General features: G+C 41.6%; 1 protein-coding gene across 28 annotated transcripts in view; it reads left to right on the top strand.

Annotated features, from left to right (window-relative positions):
- Positions 1 to 17,565, top strand: part of LOC130173281 (protocadherin gamma-C5-like) — a 281,937-nt gene that overhangs the window by 84,908 nt on the left and 179,464 nt on the right. For 2 of the 28 annotated variants that reach the window (XM_056382420.1, XM_056382409.1), the window contains exon 1: positions 9,996 to 12,475. The exons of 25 other annotated variants lie outside the window; for them this stretch is intronic. In XM_056382420.1, the coding sequence (XP_056238395.1) occupies positions 10,097 to 12,475 (2,379 nt within the window). In that variant the 5' untranslated portion in view covers positions 9,996 to 10,096. Of the gene's footprint in view, positions 1 to 9,995; positions 12,476 to 14,987; positions 17,463 to 17,565 lie in introns of those variants that run through there. One more of the 28 variants, XM_056382423.1, reaches the window with a different exon arrangement.

Raw genomic sequence — 17,565 nt, 5'->3', positions numbered from 1 at the left:
GCTGCAAATATACTTTTGATGCTAGGGATCACTGAGGAGAGTCTACTGGCACTTTTAAGAGACTCTTAGTTTAGATAAAATAAAGCTAGGAAACCTTTACTTTAAATGCAGAAGATGTACTTTATTTTAAAGTTATTAGATAACAGATATAAACAGTAAAACATTTATTCAAAGGTTATGAATATAGAAATACAACAATTTTCAACTATCAATTTCCTGTAACACCTTCCTATCTATTCTAACTGTCCTGTTCATAACCTCTTCAGATTCTGTGGGATAAGGTTGAATGAAGGAACAGTCCAAAAATCCTAAAAAAAAAATTGTTATCAGCTTTTGCAGAAGTGGGATTATGTCAAAGAGGATCGTCAACTGCTGTCAAAGTCTCATAGTTGAAGCACTCTGGTCCATCAGGCTGTCTTGGCGTAACTCACAAATCTGTCACTTTGGCAGTTGATTATTTCCAGGAGTCTTTCCCTCGTTGAGGTGCTTTGGTTAAGCGACCCTGTGTCCCCAGGCAGTTGATGAGTGCTCCCTGCTTCTCTTAAACCTAACATTGTTATACCCTTTTTACTTGCCCTGCATGGACATCCTACATTATATCATTTGCAGTTACCAAAGGACTGAGTGGAACTGTGATCACGCTCATTGTAGCTGCACCGGTTCAAGAAATATGGCCACGCATCATACAGATGTCCTTCATGATGTTTTATTCTCTCTCAAGCATCTCTGTCATCAGACACCGTGAAAACTACACACAAAAAATACAAAAACAACCAAATACACCCGTTAATTGCTTAAACTGAAAACATCAAAGGAACATACAAAAGGTCACTTTTAAACATAAATACCAAATATGAAAAACTAAATAAAAGTACACTACCGTGTGCGCCTCTCCAACCGTGCAGAATATTGTCCTCAGTAGCCACGTTTGGCCCTCCTTCAGCACATGTAGGACCTCTCTTTCTTTTCGTTTTTGTAAAAATATCCCACAATGCCCAGGTGTGACCTCTGACCACTTGAAACCCCAAAAGGTTGCGTTCAAGATAATCTTATATTACAGTTTTAACACATTATAATGATTTCAAACTTAAATTTCAAATACATATAAAATAAACACTGAAATGAAATACCTCTCTCAGACAGTTACACTCCCACCAAGTTACTATGATTTATGATAACCTCTATGAAAACATTTAAATAAATCTGGTAACTTTCAGAAATAAACACTGATATCTTGTACCTTTTAGCTTACATAACTGATACTTTAAACTCTTCTCAATAGTAAACCTGGTTTCATTATCACACATTTTAGTTGTTTTCTACAAGTACAACCAATTTATGAATAGGACGCTCAAGAATGGATGAACTAGAAAGTCTTTTACCCTCTTTTCCAAGATTTTTGTTTCCTATCTGTACAGTAACTTTTCGTACCAGTCCATCTCCATCCTTACAAACATCTATCACTTTTCCAAGTCTCCACTCATTGCGTGGAATTTCATCCTCTTTGACAATAACAATGTCTCCAATTTTCACATTACGCCTTGAAGAGTGCCAGCGTTGTCTGAGTGTGATGTTTGCTAAATACTCTTTCCTCCACCTACTCCAAAACTGTTCAGTTAGGTACTGTACCCTGCGCCATCTTTTTCTGGCATACACATCTTCTGCCACAAATTTCCCTGGAGGAGGAAGTGGAACAGAGCTTTTCATGGTAAGTAGATGATTTGGAGTGATTGGCTCTAAACTTTTAGGATCGTTGATGCTGTCAGTTGTGAGAGGTCGGTTATTATCGACATAGCTTCATAGAAAAAGGTTCTTAAGGAAGCATCATCTAATCTGCCTGTGCTCTTGGAAAGGACCCAGCTCATGACACTCCTGACTGTCCTTATCTGCCGTTCCCAAATTCCTCCCATGTGACTGGCATCAGGTACATTCATAATGAAATCACAATGTTTCTCAGCCAGGTAAGACCTCAGTCTGTCATTGTCCATTTCTTTTAAAGCCTTTGTCAACTCATTTTTCGCTCCAACAAAATTTGTTCCTCTGTCTGACCTGATTTGTCTTACAGCTCCACGAATAGCTATAAAACACCGCAGTGCATTTATGAATGCATCAGTTGTCAGATCTTCCAATAGTTCTATGTGAATTGCCCTTGAAGATAGACAGGTGAATATGAGACCGTACCTTTTCTGCTCTTTACGACCCTGCTTAGTGAGAAAAGGTCCGAAGCAATCCATCCCACAGAAAGAGAAGGGTGGTGAGGGCTCAACACGATCAGTGGGCAAATCTGCCATTTTTTGTGTTTCTGTTGGTCGGCGAGCTTTTCTGCACGTGACACATTGTTTGATGTAGTTTGCCACAACTTTGCTGCCACCAACTATCCAGTAACCATTTGTTCTAAGCTCATTAAGGGTCTGCCCTCTGCCTTGGTGCTGACTTTTTTCATGACAGTAACCTAGAATCAGCCGTGTGATCACCCCACATTTTGGTAGGATTACTGGATGCTTCATGTCATGAGATAAGGAAGCATTTTTTAATCTCCCTCCCACCCTGAGAACACCATCTTGCAACACTGGATCAAGCTGGAACAACTGATGGTTATGTGGCAGTTTACTTTGACTCCGGGCTTCAATTTCCTCTTGGAAGGCATCCTTTTGTGCCAATTTCACAAGGACAAGACTGGCTTGTCTTCTGTCTTCCACATTTATGGGCTCTGCTGGTTTGACTCCTTTTAATTTTTTAATCCGAGCAACAACATTCACTGCTGTTTGCCATTTTGAGAACTTCTCGAACCTCTTTAGAAAACATTCCTCTTCAACTGCTGCCGTTTGCAGCACTTGTGTCATTTTCACTTCAGGATCTCCCACCATGAGCTGTGGCTTTGACTCTGGAATGACAATCTCTTTTTCCCATAGGAATTTTGGTCCAGTAAGCCATGTTGAGCTCATCAGCTCTTCTATCTTGAGGCCTCTGGAAGCATGATCAGCTGGGTTTTTGTCAGTCTCAATATGGTGCCAGTGAGCTGGATTTGTTGTTTCTCTGATTCTTTGAACCCGATTCGCTACAAAAACATGAAACCTGCGAGCTTCATTGTTAATATAGCCTAAGACTAGTGAGTCTGTCCAAAAGTATTCTTGATCAATCTTAAGCTCTAGCTCTTCCTTCAACATAGTGCTGACTGCTGAGGAGACAACTGCAGCTGTTAACTCCAGTCTAGGTATGGTTACAACTTTAGTGGGTGCAACTCTTGCCTTACCTATGACTAGGGAGCAATGCACTTTATTTTCCATCACCACTCGGAGATATGAGCACTGGCCATACCCATGACTACTCGCATCTGAAAAGTGATGCAGTTCAACTCTCTGCGCCTTGTCCAGGTTCTCAGGAGCGAATCATCTTGGGATTTGGAGTTCCTGCAATTTCTCAAGATCATTAAGCCAGCTCTCCCACCGTGGCTTTAACTCTGCAGGGAGTTGTTCGTCCCATCCAATGCCCTTTTGGCACATTTCCTGCAGTATTTTCTTTCCCTGTAGCAGGAAAGGGGCTAGGAAACCTAATGGATCAAACACAGAGGCAATTGTGGAGAGTATTCCCCGCCGTGTTGTAGATTTCTCGTTCAGAGCGACCTTAAAGGAGAATGTGTCACTGTCAACACTCCACTTTACTCCCAGCACTGTCTGCACTGGGAGTTCCCCGTGATTGAGATCCACATCCTGTACTCCTTTAGCTCGATCGCTGTCGGGAACAGACTCCAAGACTTCTCTGTTGTTTGAGATGAACTTGTGGAGGTGTAACTTTCCTTTTGCGCACACAGTTTGTGCTTCTCTCACAAGTTTAATAGCTGAGTCCACAGATTCGACACTGATCAGGCCATCATCAACGTAAAAATTCCTTTTTATGAAGCTGGCTGCTGCAGGATAGTCCTTTTCATTTTGGCTTGCAAGGTACTTCAATCCATAATTTGAGCAGCCAGGAGAAGATGCTGCTCCAAATAGATGGACTCGCATGCGGTAATCCTTTGGCTCTGATTTTGTATCCCCGTTCTCCCACCACAGGAATCGTAAGTAGTCTCTGTCCTCTGAACTCACGTGAAATCTGTGGAACATTTTTTCTACATCACAGATCACTGCCACTGGGTATTTGCGGAACCTGCAGAGCACTCCTGTCAGTCCATTTGTGAGGTCAGGTCCTGATAGTAAGTGATCATTCAGAGCTGTGCCCCCATACTTGGCTGAACAATCAAACACAACCCTTATTTTTTCTGGCTTTCTGGGGTGATATACTCCTTGGTGAGGAATATACCATACATTTCCTGCCTTGGGTTGATTGTCAGCTCTTTCCGCATCTCCATCTTTAAAAACACCATCCATGAACTTTATGTAGTCTTCCTTGAATTTGAGATTTTTCTCAAATTTTCTTTTCAGCTGATTTAGCCGCACCAGAGCTAGCCCTTTGTTTTCTGGCAGTTGTGGGCGTGTTTTAAAGGGGAGGGGCATTTCCAGGTGCCCATCTGCGTTCTGTTGTATTTGTTCATTGAGTAAGTGCATGAACTGTATGTCATCTTGTGAGATGCTCTTTTCTCCATGGTAAGTGTCTTTGAAGTCAGCTTCCAGGGCTCTGATGACAGCGGGTGGTGTCAATGGTGGAAGTTCTCTGACAGATACACGATGGCACAGACCTGTCACCTCTGATGAATTTGCCACCCGTGATGAGTTGCCAACAATGCTCCAACCCAGGTCCGTTTTGATACCATATGGCTCGTCGTCACTTCCTGTAATGACATGTCGGGGAGCTAAGACTCTGGGGCAGTCGTAACCTATAAGAAGGCCAACCTCACAATCCATCAGCTCTGGTATTTCCTGTGCTATGTTGATCAGATGTTTCCACTTTTTGGCGGTAGCTGGGGTAGGAATGTGAGAACGTTCAAGTGGGATGAAATCTCTGGAATAAGCAGGTGGCAAGTCAATGAAGCTATTAGAAGCAAACCCTCTAACTCTAAGCCCACTGACTCTCTCACTCTGTATAATGGAATCTCTTGCCATCATAGTGGTAAGCTTCAACTTGACTGGCTCTGAACCTGCTCCTATCCTTTCACATACTCCTTGATCTACAAAAGTGTTGCTACTTTGCGTATCAAGTAGGGCATACACTAATGTCTCACTTTCTGGGGTGGCTTCTAAAGAAATCCACACAGGTACTATCATGGATGTGCTCTCACCTTCAACTCTGTTAATGCTACAGGAAAGAGATGAGGTTTTTTCATCAGCGTTCACAGCATGAGAAGTTGTCTCTGCAGCAGGAGCTCTGCTCTCGTGAAGTGGTGTTGGATGTGATTTCTTACATATGCCACATGTAGATTTATTCCTGCAGTCTTTTGAAATGTGTCCTCTCCTGAGACAACCGAAGCATAAATTATTGTCCAAAATAAACCTCTGTTTTTCCTCTACAGGTTTACTGGACAGCGTTGGGCATTTGTGAATGGAGTGACTTTCTTCACAGCATAGACATGAGAGAGAATTTGGAGATACTGATGACATGTTCACTTTCTTTACTGCATTTGAACCTTTTGAGTTGCTCTCCACATCACTGCTAGTTTTCATCACAATCACTGGTTTATCTAATCCGTCTGCTTTTACACTTGTGCTGAATGCACTAGCCCTTTGACGTTTAACATCTCTTGAGGGCCTCTCCTCCACAGACTTCAATGCCTGAAGGGAAGTCACAGGATTGCATGTAATATCGGCTTCTGTTGCCACAAACTCAGCAAACTCTTTGAAATTGGGGTATTCCTCTGTTTTTCTCAGCTGTTTTGTTACATGACGATTCCAGCGTGAGATTAACCACTCAGGAAGCTTCTGGAGCAATTTTTGGTTCTCCTCACAGTCATTTAACACTTGGAGTCCCTTGACGTGAGGCATGGCATTGCTGCAAGTGGTCAGAAAGTCACTGAATTGTCTTAATTTAAGGGACTCTCTTGAATTAATCTTTGGCCAATTGTTTAACTTGTCTCTAAATGCACGCTGAATTACAAAGGAATGACCATAACGAGCATTTAGTGCCTCCCATGCTTGATTGTAAGCATCCTCATCTTTCCTGTAGAAGCTTCCTTCCACAACAGATCGTGCCTCACCACTGATGTATCTCTGCAGGTAAAACAACTTGTCTGCTGGATTTGTGCATCGACATTCTATCAATGCTTTGAAGCTCGTTTTCCATTCTATGAACTTAAGCGGGTCTCCAAAAAAGACTGAGGGCTCAGGTGTTGGAAGTCTGGTAAGAACCATTGTGTCACGCAGGGCCTGTATCAAGGATGTCTCATTGTTAGCATTGTTTGCTTGTTCGTTGCTGTTCTGACATGTTTGTTCTTCTTTAATTTCTTTAAAGGGTACAGGAGGACACCTGGCTGCTTTACTGTCTACTGATTTGTTTTCGCTGCAAATCTCATCTGAGTCGGCTTCAGAATATGCCTTAATCTTAGCAGCTATAACATTAAGATCTCTCTGATTTTCTAGTCTTTTAAGTTCATGTCTTTGTGCAGCGATTGCTTCTTCCATGTTCATTTCAGCTTTCTTTGCAGCCAACTGTGCAACGCACTCTGCTCTTTTTGCTGTGATACTTTGCTGGTCTGCAGTTCTGTTGGAATGTTGGCTACGAACAGTAGTCTTAGTCCTTGAAGATCCAAATATTGACTGGGCATATTCTTTGTCAAGAACCAAATGAAGCCTTGCATTTTCTACTTTAGCATCAAATTCCTCCAGCCCCACTTCACTCATGCGCACCTTCATGAGCTCCATCAAGTCTCTAGTTACTGCTGTGCAGGAGTCCATTTTCCTTCTGATCTCAGTGGAAGGGGCTAACTGAGATCTTACATTTTCATATGAGTCTCTCACTTGTGTTTCTAGACATTCAACAGCATCCATCATGTTACACAAGTTTTCATCCGTGCACTCCTCTTTAAGATTAGTACGTGCAGTTTTAACCTGCTCTTTCCATTTTTCATACAGGTTGAGGAATTTCTTCTCTTTTTGAGAAAGCTCTTGTTGCTGTAGCTCTTGCATTTTTGGAGTTAACTTTCTCTCCCGTGAAGATTTTCTGGTTTCTACTGTCTGGGATGTTGTGGGGATAGGCTCAGCCATTGTTACTTTTAGGATTTCTAATTTAGCAAGAATATCACCTATGCGTGACTCTAAGTTTTCCCGTTCATCCTCATTAGTTTGTGACAGTAGCTGATCATTCAAACCCTTTAGTTCCTCTTGAAGGAACTCTATTTGTTCATTAAATTCAGCACTTTCTGATTTTTCCTCATAAACTGACATTGTACTGTATAACACTGTATATCACTAGTCACTGCTATGTTCAAATGAATTCTTAATTACTATGTTTTTAGCAGTGCAATCAGTTCCTATTTCTCAAACAAAACCCATTTGATTAGCTTTTTAAACTCTCAGATCAAAAACACCATTAACATTAACAACCATTAGGCATAATGATAAATCAGGAACAACATTGACTGATGTAACAAAGATAATTCAGTCTCTCAATATTAAACCAGTGTTTTAACGTTCAATGTTTTTGTTAGTTTGTTTGTTTTTAAACAGATTAATGAATTACTGTCTCTAGAAATTATTTTGGTTTTACCCAGTCATTTCTTTCAAACTGTGCAATCCACCAAGAAGCACAGTTGCACTCACACATCTGACGCCGTATGCAGAGCCGCTTTCCCCTGTGTCCTCTGTGCCAGCAATAGTTTACAACAGTCACTGCGCGCTGTGGCCCGTATGGGATATTCGCAGAGCTGTGGTCCACGCTGGAGCTGCCGTCTAACAGCGGAATCGCGGTACTCTTAACCCGGTGACAGGAACGTGTCTCCCGTGATTCAGCACGCCACTTATCTCTTCATTCCTCCGGTCACACGCGGTGCAGGCGATGCTTCTCTCTCTCGTCGCAACGCGCACCGCTCATCACTCGGGACTCTTGGCCTGCTGGCGTCACGTTTTCACTGTAGATGCACCGGTTCAAGAAATATGGCCACGCATCATACAGATGTCCTTCATGATGTTTTATTCTCTCTCAAGCATCTCTGTCATCAGACACCGTGAAAACTACACACAAAAAATACAAAAACAACCAAATACACCCGTTAATTGCTTAAACTGAAAACATCAAAGGAACATACAAAAGGTCATTTTTAAACATAAATACCAAATATGAAAAACTAAATAAAAGTACACTACCGTGTGCGCCTCTCCAACCGTGCAGAATATTGTCCTCAGTAGCCACGTTTGGCCCTCCTTCAGCACATGTAGGACCTCTCTTTCTTTTCTTTTTTGTAAAAATATCCCACAATGCCCAGGTGTGACCTCTGACCACTTGAAACCCCAAAAGGTTGCGTTCAAGATAATCTTATATTACAGTTTTAACACATTATAATGATTTCAAACTTAAATTTCAAATACATATAAAATAAACACTAAAATGAAATACCTGTCTCTCAGACAGTTAAACTCATGACTTGTATGGCCGAAAACATCTCCAATTTTGGTAAATTTCTTAGGTCATGTACCAAATGTTCATGTCATGGTTGCCACAAACTCACAATCTTCCTTTTTTTTTTTTTTTTTTTTTTAAATCTAACATTATTTTAATTCAGGTACTTCCCCTGCCCTCCCACCATCTGTGTCTGCTCAACCTCACTGGTACTTTTCACTTTCATTTCACCATCTTTTAATAACACAATAGCATTGGATTAAAAAATAAGTAACAGTTCATCAAATATTACTCAAAAACTATTTCCAGAATTGACTGTGTCCTCATTCTTGATTTTTATATTGTGATTATTATAAAATATCTGTAAAACAATCATCGACATAATTGTTCCATCATATTACTTTTAAGAGTTTAATCATACATTCCATGGCCATAAACTGATTCAGTGGATTGTAACTCTTACTCTCAGCTCATTAATCTTTCTGTTGAACCACTTACAGTTCTTCTTATGAATGTGTTCTTACCCTTGTTGTTTTGGATCTCTGTTTGTAGTTGTTAGGTCGAGTAGCCTATTGATGACATGCAGATGGAATAGTTGATAACCAGTATGGTTCTCTCTGATATTCTGGATTTCCTGTGGGATTGTTGGGATTCTTTCTCTGTGTTTGTGGCTTATTATTTTGGGATTGTGGTCTTGTTTCTCCATATTGATGTGGCCATGGCATGGCCTTCTCAATTTCAGAGGCCTATAAAACCAACTAAATCTGGTCTACTGGTCTGATTCTAGTACTGATGTCCATTTTTCTGGTCTCTTTGACACAGGTCAAAGACAGCCTTGCTGGGTCTGGGCATTTCTAGAGGCTATGAATTTAATATACATTTAATGTATGGTGTGAATCAAACTAACTTTTATTACAATAAATTACTTCAAACTATTGCATTAGCTTGAGATAAGACTGCAGCTATTGTAATATGTGGTGTGATTTTTATACAAATTAAAAACATGTTTAGTTATGTGGCAATAGCAGCTCTCTGTGGTGTGTGCTACAGTCCGTTTAGCCTGTAGATTATGCTATTTAAGCGTAAGGACTCAAAGATTTAAAATATAACCTGAACTCATTTACAGGACTTGTGTATGTAGTTTGCCCATGATATCGTTATTTTTTAAAAAGTATGGCTTGAAAAAGTGCAAGCTGTCCACATACCTTCACGTGAGTGTGCCTTTGATGCGCTGACCTAAATGCATACACAGCATACAACTGATATCCAGATCAAGACTGGTTGTGGGTACTTGAGGTTGCAAATGTGAGAGTTAATTCACCTTGTGTTTTATTTGGAATATTTTTTTTTAAAGCTGTGTAAGCGGAGATGATTTTAACAGTGTTCCTTTTATTTTTTTTAAATCCTTGTTATTGTTGGACTCACGGTGTCGCTATACACCATCCTTACAATGATTTAATTCCTTTATCCTCTGTGGACTGACGTTCTTGTACGCCCATTGACCGGTTTAGATATCGTCGCAATCACGCTGGATCGCTGTTGCTGTTCGTGTTATGTAGTGAAACTGTTTCTTTAATCGTTTCTTCGCCGGCCTGGGAGCTCATCATTGACGATGGATTCGAAAATGATCTTGTTTCAGCCACGCTGCTTCTGTTTCCTCTTTCTTTTTTTGCGTATCGCATATGGAGACATGAGCTATTCTTTTCAAGAGGAGATGAAACGAGGATCAGTTATTGGGAATATAGCCAAGGATCTCGGGCTGGAAACGGGCGTGCTCTCTAAAAGGAGAGCCCGCATTGACACTGACGGGACTGACAAACGTTACTGTGACATAAACCTGAATAACGGAGAATTGATTGTTGCCGACAGGATTGACCGAGAGGGGCTTTGTGGAGAAAAGGCTTCGTGCATCCTAAAACATGAACTTGTGCTGGAGGATCCTCTTGAACTTCATCGGATTAGTCTTCACGTCCAAGATATTAATGATAACTCACCACAGTTTAACGAAGAACTTATCAATATAGAAATTCGAGAGTCGGCAGTCAGGGGAGCTCGTTTTGTAATAGAGGAGGCACACGATGCGGATGTAGGCCAAAATTCAGTTCAACACTACAGCCTTAAGAAGAACGAGAATTTCGTTTTGGCTGCTGACGGAAACACAATAGAGCTCGTTCTTGATAAAGAGCTTGATCGTGAAAAACAAGAGGACATTCATTTGCTCCTCACAGCTCTAGATGGCGGGTCTCCTCAGAGATCAGGTACCGTAGTCATACACGTCACTGTGCTGGATGCTAATGATAACGCCCCAGTGTTTAGCCAGGCCGTTTATAAAGCCAATCTGCCTGAAAACTCTCCTTTAGATACTGTGGTGGTCACAGTGAGGGCGACTGATGCAGACGAGGGAGTCAATGGAGATGTGACATATGACTTTGGACACGTTACTGAAGATGTGAAGAAGATATTTAGTATTGACCGTAAAGTAGGTGAGATACGAGTAATCGGTGCTGTTGATTATGAAACTACTACAACATTTGAAATACGCGTTAAAGCAAAAGATGGGTTAGGGCTTTCATCCTATGCTAAAGTAATAATTTCTATCACTGATGTGAATGACAACGCCCCTGTAGTCACTTTAAAATCACTGAAGAATCCCATACCAGAAGACACTCCACCTGGTACAGAGGTGGGCATCATTAACGTGCAGGACAGAGACTCAGAGAATAACAGACAGGTCCGCTGCTCCATTCAGCAGAATGTCCCTTTTAAGTTGGTTCCTTCTATTAAAAACTATTATTCTCTGGTGACCACAGGACAACTGGACCGTGAACTAGTGTCAGATTACAACATTACAATCACTGCCACTGACGAGGGCTCTCCACCTCTGTCCTCCTCTAAAACTGTTGAGTTATCTGTAGCTGACATCAACGACAACCCACCTGTGTTTGAGGAACAGTCGTACAGCGCATATGTGACTGAAAATAACAAACCTGGCTCCACTTTATGTTCCGTTAGTGCTCGAGACCCCGACTGGAGACAAAACGGTACAGTGATTTATTCTCTGTTAGCTGGTGAGGTGAACGGTGCCCCGGTGTCCTCCTATCTGTCTGTTAACGGAGACACGGGGGTGATCCACGCTGTGAGGTCTTTTGATTATGAACAGTTCAGGAGCTTTAAAGTCCACGTGATGGCCAGAGACAACGGTTCTCCTCCGCTCAGCAGCAACGTGACCGTCAGTGTCTTTATATCAGATGTGAACGACAACTCTCCTCAGATACTGTACCCCGCCCCGGAGGGCAACTCCTTCATGACCGAGCTGGTCCCCAAAGCTGCACACGGAGGCTCTCTGGTGTCCAAAGTGATAGCGGTGGACGCGGACTCCGGACAGAACGCCTGGCTGTCCTATCATATAGTGAAATCCACTGATCCGGGACTTTTCACTATCGGTCTCCACAGCGGAGAGATCAGGACACAGCGGGACATTTCTGAATCTGACAGCATGAAACAGAACCTTATTGTGGCAGTGAAAGATAACGGACAGCCCTCTCTCTCTGCCACCTGTTCCATGTATTTACTTATTTCTGATAACTTGGCTGAGGTGCCAGAACTGAAGGATATTTCTTATGATGAGAAGAATTCCAAACTGACCTCTTACCTGATCATCGCTCTGGTGTCTGTGTCCACCTTTTTTCTGACTTTCATCATCATCATCCTGGGTGTGAGGTTTTGTCGCAGGAGGAAGCCCAGACTGTTGTTTGACGGAGCAGTCGCCATCCCCAGCGCTTATCTGCCTCCTAATTACGCAGATGTTGACGGCACAGGAACTTTACGCAGCACTTACAATTATGACGCGTACCTGACAACAGGTTCTAGAACCAGTGACTTTAAGTTTGTGACATCTTACAATGACAACACACTTCCTGCTGACCAGACTCTGAAGAAAAGTCCATCAGACTTTGCTGATGCGTTTGGAGAATTGGAAGGATGTTCAGAGGTATGATTTCAAATAGCATCAGTTTGTCGAAAATTCTAAAAATCAGCTCAAACCCATTTCCTTTCATACCTTTCATTTGGAATGATTTACATGCCCTACTTAAGACCGATATTTTTTCCAAACTGGCGAAACATTTTTTTCCATTCCGTGCGTAAAAATGGGCTGTGCTGCGTAATTGTTCTTCAGTGTCTGTTTTCGTGAGCCTGTCCATCTCTATCTATTTAAAGCAGTTACTATAAAGGGTTGCTTAATCAAGCTCAATCGTTTTCCTTGAAAGTTTTTCTAGTGCCTGAAATCCATTTAATTTGATCCCTTGCTTTCATTTTAGTATTGTGAAGATGAGATTTGGAGCTTATTAGATAAATTCTTGATCACTTTTAGTTTTAGATGTTACATAGGCTTGTTATTTTCTCACTTGTTTTTTAGAAATACATTTCTGACAGAGGGTGTTTGAATTAGTTTTGGAAATGTTATGGTTGCTGTCCAACCCAGAAGAGTAATGTTCATGCAATCACATTTGTCTTCTGCAAGTCTGTGTTTTATTCTGAAGTTTACTCTCATCACATCTTTTGCTTTTGCATAAGACTGTCACCTCACTGGAGCTGATTTTCCATCTGTAGAGTTGTTGTTATTGGTGTTTGGTCAGCATAAAGTAAGTATATTTTTCATTTCAAGGTTTGACGTGGTGACATTCACTTTTAAGAAGATTGTTTTTGTAGTTTCATCAAGCGTGCTCTTCAATTTTTCATTAATATTATCTCATAACATCTGAAAAAAATCAAATATACAGTAAGTGCATTCAGTGCTTGATTAAATTTACTACTTGGCATATTTGTAGCAGTAACCTGTGTACCACTGATCAGCTGGAGCATAAAAGGGGCAATGTGACTGAGTTTCAGTGATGGCCTCTGACAGACTGCACATGCCAATCATTATATATGTTTCTCTCAGTGCTAAAGTACCTCGTCAGCACAATCTGATGATTAATGTTGCACAGTGAACACTGTCTGAAGCTATGCATGCTACGGTATGTCATTTTCAGGATGTGAATCTGGTGCTAAACCTTTTTTTCTTTCTCTTTCTCACTCTGTCTGTGTCTCTCTGTCTCCCTATGTCTCACTCCTGTAAGCAGACAGAAACAAACAAAAAAAAAAAGTCCACTTGTTATGCATTTATGTCTCATCTAATACACCTGCAATCTTGTGTCCCTTGTGTCAGAAGGAATTTCTAAGTGAGCTCTTTGTCAGTTGTTCATGATGGCTTAGACTTGGTTGACTGTGGCTTGGATTATACCTCATTTACAGTTGCTCTGGACAGAGGTTTTCTGCAACATAAATAAATGTAAACGCTCACTCTGGTGTTACACTTAAACCCATGGAACTTATATTATCATGTTATCTAGTAGATTGGTATGTTAACCTTAAAAGATGAATGACTGAAAACCTACATAGACATGATGGATCGCATCACCGGTAGCCTGTAGCTCTTTACTTTTGAATCCAATCCGCTACACTTTATTAACAGGCATTTCTTCAGGCTTCCTATTGATTGAGTTTTGATATGGTTAATTTCTTTCTCGTCTGACCACTATAATAGAAAATACATGACAAATGAAGAGAGCAAAAATAATAGTAAAATAGTGTGTGACCACATGGATATTTCTGCAGTGATTGTGCTTGCTCACTGATATGCTCTGAATGAATGGCGTTTATTTTATTCATATTCATCATTGAATCATGTCTATTTTATCCAGTCTGTTTTTTCAACAGGCAATGATCCTATGCTGTAAACCAGTAATACATTTTCAAAGGTTGTGACTTGGCAGAATACCAGTCACCTTGACCATCAGAATACAGTTTGAAATTCATGCAGGTAATCTTCATAGGCCATGTTGAAAGAATGAGCAATTTCCCATTTTAGGTCACCCAGATATTTTTTTCTAGTGTACAGTGATTTTGGTGACAGCTGTTCTCCCTGTTTTTTTTCTTCTTTTTTTTCTGTGGATTGACTGAATATCTGCCAGCTACCATTATTTTAGATTATCTGCACGCAGCCATGTTTTGGTGAACCTGAGGCAGTGTGACTGTGAGGAAAAGAGGGTCTAAATCACAGAACAAAGACTGGATCCTCACAGTAACAAAACATAAGGTTAGAAATATGCCAGTCATAAGTTTATGAATGCAAAATAGGGAATTCATATAAATGCATAGCCTGAATGTTATCAGTCTGCATTTTAGGTAGACTGTAAGACTTGACTTTTGTCTTTGCTAGTTTCCTGATTGTTTCCTGATTTTGAACCTCATGCATAACTACAGTTGAAAATATTGGTTATACATCATAGTTGTTGTGTTTGTTCAATAGATGAACAGTAATTGTGAGCAGGCTGCAGCCACTTAGAAATTTTGCTTCTGTTTATATTATCAGTGTTTTTGTTAAACCTAACTCACGGTGGCGCTATACACCAGGCTTAAGACATTTGAATCCCTCTATCCTCTGGTGTGGACACGCATTTTTGTGCTCTTGTATCTTGTCACAATCGCCCTGGAATCGCAGCTGCTATCCGTGTTATGAGGTTGAATTGTTTTTGTTCGTTTTAATCTTCAACAAAAACTCATCATTGATAATGGATTCTAAAATGATATTGTTCTGTTTCCTCTTTCTTTTTTTGCGTATCGCATATGGAGACATGAGCTATTCTTTTCCAGAGGAGATGAAACGAGGATCAGTTATTGGGAATATAGCCAAGGATCTCGGGCTGGAAACGGGCGTGCTCTCTAAAAGGAGAGCCCGCATTGACACTGACGGGACTGACAAACGTTACTGTGACATAAACCTGAATAACGGAGAATTGATTGTTGCCGACAGGATTGACCGAGAGGGGCTTTGTGGAGAAAAGGCTTCGTGCATCCTAAAACATGAGCTCGTGCTGGAGAATCCTCTTGAACTTCATCGGATTAGTCTTCACGTCCAAGATATTAATGATAACTCACCACAGTTTAACGAAGAACTTATCAATATAGAAATTCAAGAGTCGGCAGTCAGGGGAGCTCGTTTTGTAATAGAGGAGGCACACGATGCGGATGTAGGCCAAAATTCAGTTCAACACTACAGCCTTAAGAAGAACGAGAATTTCGTTTTGGCTGTTGACGGAAACACAATAGAGCTCGTTCTTGATAAAGAGCTTGATCGTGAAAAACAAGAGGACATTAATTTGCTCGTCACGGCTCTAGATGGTGGCTCCCCTCAGAGATCAGGTACCGTAGTCATACACGTCACTGTGCTGGATGCTAATGATAACGCCCCAGTGTTTAGCCAGGCCGTTTATAAAGCCAGTCTGCCTGAAAACTCTCCTTTAGATACTGTGGTGGTCACAGTGAGGGCGACTGATGCAGACGAGGGAGTCAATGGAGATGTGACATATGACTTTGGACACGTTACTGAAGATGTGAAGAAGATATTTAGTATTGACCGTAAAGTAGGTGAGATACGAGTAATCGGTGCTGTTGATTATGAAACTACTACAACATTTGAAATACGCGTTAAAGCAAAAGATGGGTTAGGGCTTTCATCCTATGCTAAAGTAATAATTTCTATCACTGATGTGAATGACAACGCCCCTGTAGTCAATATGAAATCACTGACTAATCCCATACCAGAAGACACTCCACCTGGCACAGAGGTGGGCATCATTAACGTGCAGGACAGAGACTCAGAGAATAACAGAAAGGTCCGCTGCTCCATTCAGCAGAATGTCCCTTTTAAGTTGGTTCCTTCTATTAAAAACTATTATTCTCTGGTGACCACAGGACAACTGGACCGTGAACTAGTGTCTGATTACAACATTACAATCACTGCCACTGACGAGGGCTCTCCACCTCTGTCCTCCTCTAAAACTGTTGAGTTATCTGTAGCTGACATCAACGACAACCCACCTGTGTTTGAGGAACAGTCGTACAGCGCATATGTGACTGAAAATAACAAACCTAGCTCCACTTTATGTTCCGTTAGTGCTCGAGACCCCGACTGGAGACAAAACGGTACAGTGATTTATTCTCTGTTAGCTGGTGAGGTGAACGGTGCCCCGGTGTCCTCCTATCTGTCTGTTAACGGAGACACGGGGGTGATCCACGCTGTGAGGTCTTTTGATTATGAACAGTTCAGGAGCTTTAAAGTCCACGTGATGGCCAGAGACAACGGTTCTCCTCCGCTCAGCAGCAACGTGACCGTGAGTGTCTTCATATCAGATGTGAACGACAACTCTCCTCAGATACTGTACCCCGCCCCGGAGGGTAACTCCTTCATGACCGAGCTGGTCCCCAAAGCTGCACACGGAGGCTCCCTGGTGTCCAAAGTGATAGCGGTGGACGCAGACTCCGGACAGAACGCCTGGCTGTCCTATCATATAGTGAAATCCACTGATCCGGGACTTTTCACTATTGGTCTCCACAGCGGAGAGATCAGGACACAGTGGGACATTTCTGAATCTGACAGCATGAAACAGAACCTTATTGTGGCAGTGAAAGATAACGGACAGCCCTCTCTCTCTGCCACCTGTTCCATGTATTTACTTATTTCTGATAACTTGGCTGAGGTGCCAGAACTGAAGGATATTTCTTATGATGAGAAGAATTCCAAACTGACCTCTTACCTGATCATCGCTCTGGTGTCTGTGTCCACCTTTTTTCTGACTTTCATCATCATCATTCTGGGTGTGAGGTTTTGTCGCAGGAGAAAGCCCAGACTGTTGTTTGACGGAGCAGTCGCCATCCCCAGCGCTTATCTGCCTCCTAATTATGCAGATGTTGACGGCACAGGAACTTTACGCAGCACTTACAATTATGACGCGTACCTGACAACAGGTTCTAGAACCAGTGACTTTAAGTTCGTGACATCTTACAATGACAACACACTTCCTGCTGACCAGACTCTGAAGAAAAGTCTTACTGACTTTGCTGATGCGTTTGGGGATGTTAATGAATCTCCTGAGGTAGGGACATGTTCCATGTCATCAGTCCCAGATCTGTGAAACATTTTCAACATTTTGATACACACACATGCACGCACCCACACACACACACACACACACACAC

The sequence above is a fragment of the Seriola aureovittata genome, chromosome 8 (assembly GCF_021018895.1).
Source record: "Seriola aureovittata isolate HTS-2021-v1 ecotype China chromosome 8, ASM2101889v1, whole genome shotgun sequence".
In the NCBI taxonomy this organism is placed as follows: Eukaryota; Metazoa; Chordata; class Actinopteri; order Carangiformes; family Carangidae; genus Seriola; species Seriola aureovittata.
The sequence above is the reverse complement of the archived record's forward strand: the minus strand, read 5'-3'. Positions and strand labels throughout refer to the sequence as shown.